The sequence below is a fragment of the Hoplias malabaricus genome, chromosome 2, assembly GCF_029633855.1.
Source record: "Hoplias malabaricus isolate fHopMal1 chromosome 2, fHopMal1.hap1, whole genome shotgun sequence".
NCBI classification, from domain to species: Eukaryota; Metazoa; Chordata; class Actinopteri; order Characiformes; family Erythrinidae; genus Hoplias; species Hoplias malabaricus.
Genome location: NC_089801.1, coordinates 6,645,652 through 6,648,151, shown reverse-complemented (window position 1 = coordinate 6,648,151; position 2,500 = coordinate 6,645,652). Strand labels below are relative to the sequence as shown.

General features: G+C 48.0%; 1 protein-coding gene across 1 annotated transcript in view; it reads right to left on the bottom strand.

Annotated features, from left to right (window-relative positions):
• The window catches only part of slit1a (slit homolog 1a (Drosophila)), a 148,405-nt gene that overhangs the window by 29,557 nt on the left and 116,348 nt on the right, over window positions 1-2,500 (bottom strand). The window contains 4 exon segments of the mRNA XM_066650016.1: window positions 1,380-1,451; window positions 2,051-2,075; window positions 2,078-2,121; window positions 2,211-2,279. Of these exon segments, the coding sequence (XP_066506113.1) occupies window positions 1,380-1,451; window positions 2,051-2,075; window positions 2,078-2,121; window positions 2,211-2,279 (210 nt within the window).

The following is a 2,500-nucleotide window of genomic DNA, read 5'->3' as shown; positions in this document are numbered from 1 at the left end:
ACTCCGCGGCGGAGAGAGCGGGAATCACCGGAACGTAATTCACTGACACCATCTCCTCGGACTCTATGAGAGACTATCATCATCATCTTCATCTTCATCAGCACCTTCATCATCATCTTCATGAGCACCTTCATCATCATCAGCACCTTCATCATCATCATCAGCATCATCATCATCACCACCACCACCTTCATCATCATCATCATCATCACCATCATCATGACCTTCACCATCATCACTTTCATCATCACCACCACCATCACCTTCATCATCACCATCATCACCACCTTCATCATCATCATCACCACCTTCATCATTATCATCATCATCACCTTCTGCATTATCTTCATCACCTTCACATCATCACCTTCATCATCACCACCTTCATCTTCATCACCACACCTTCATCATCTTCATCACCATCACCTGCATCATCATCATCTCCACCTTCATCATTATCTCATCACCTTCACATCACCACCTTCATCATCATCATCACCACCTTCACATCCTCACCTTCATCTTCATCACCACCACCTTCATCATCATCTCACCTTCATCATTATCTTCATCACCTTCACATCACCACCTTCATCTTCATCACCACCACCTTCATCATCATTATCACCACCATCATTATCATCATCATCATCACCTTCAACATCATCATCATCACCTTCATCATTATCATCATCTCCTTCACATCATCACCACCACCATCACCATCATCATCACCATAATCAAAACCTTCATTCTTCATCACCACCACCTTCATTATCATTATCTTCATCACCTTCACCATCATCACCACCTTCATCATCATCACCTTCATCATTTATAATCATCACCTTCACCATCATCACCACCCTCATCATCATCATCACCACCTTCACCATTATCATCATCATCACCTTCATCATCATTTTCACCACCTTCATCATCATCACTATCTATGAACTATGAACCTGTAGCGAGCACTAAGCCAGTGTTCATCACAGACACAGTCAGACTACTCTGAGAATCTCCTCATCCTGAGGTTCCAGACCCAAACAGAACCATGGTTCAGATCCGCATGAGGACCACAAGGCAGTAGGACGTCTCATTCCTCTTTTTACCAGTGAAAAACCGGTAAAAGAGTCTGATTTTATAAAGACACCAGTGGAGAGAGAGATATTAGAGGAGGACTGCTGGATTAATAATATCTCCATAAAGAACAGATGCTGGAGTCTCAGCTTTCTGATTCATCCACTCATTTTCATCCACAGTCAGACCCTGCCCATCTCCTCAGGGCTCAGATGGGGGCTGGGGATGGAGGGCAGCCCTCTCCAGCAGACTAATCTGAGCTGAAAGAGAGCAGAGAAAACGAAAGCGGGACCTACAGCAGGCGCAGGGAGCGGAGTCCGGAGAAGGCGAGGGCCGGGATGCAGCGGAGAGCGTTGTAGCTCAGAATCCTGAGGAAGAGAGAGAGACAGATGTTAGATTAACACTGGAATATAAACATAATAACATTAAAAACCAGCAGGGCACAGGACACTAAAGCACTAATGCTGCTTTTCCATTGAATGGTCCGACTCGACTCGACTCGGCTCGCTCAGCTCACTTAAAGCTTGTTGCTTTCCACGTTTGTCACACGTTTGTCTTTCGCTGGAGATTTTCCTCAGCCACCGACCCAAGGAGCGTCTGCCCCTCTTCAGAAACCCCTCGGGGGAATGTTACGAGCTGCTGCTGAGAGTCGGATAAAAACTAATGTGAACGCTGCTGTGACTTCAGAGATTTTACAAGCGGTGAGTTTGTGCTGGAGCTCTGCGTTTCCTGGTGATTGACAGGTCTCTGGCCAATCAGAGCTCTGCAGGGTTTACACCTCACATTCAGTACCTACTCGGCTGGTCAGAACTGAAAGAGAACAGCGACTAAATAAGAACCCGGTTCCAGAGCAGGACCAGATTCGGCCGGTGGAAACGCAGAAGAGTCGAGTCGGTTCCATGCAGCGGAAGAGCAGCGTTAGTGTCCACACGTTCCTGCACTGAAGGGAAGAGCGGCGGGGACCTACAGCGTGGTCAGCTGACTCATGTGGCGAAGGAGGAGTTTGTCAAGGAGTTGATTTTGTTGTTGCTCAGGTCTCTGAAAAGAAAGAAGAGTGTTAGCTCAGAAACAGCACACGCTCCCCGCATCAGCAACGAGAGAGAATGAGGGAACAGAGCCACACTCACACCAGCTGTAGGGACTTGAAGGCGGCGAGCTCTTTCGGCACCGCACTGAACTGATTACCGTCCAGGTACCTGCAGAGAGAGAGAGAGAGAGAGAGGGACAGAGAGAGAGAGAGACAGAGGGAGAGAGAGAGACAGAGAGAGAGAGAGAGGGGCAGAGAGAGAGACAGAGGGAGAGAGAGAGACAGAGAGAGAGGGGCAGAGAGAGAGAGAGAGAGAAAGACAGAGGGAGGGAGAGAGAGAGAGACAGACAGAGGAGAGAGAGAGAGGGAGAGAGAGAGAGAGAGAGACAA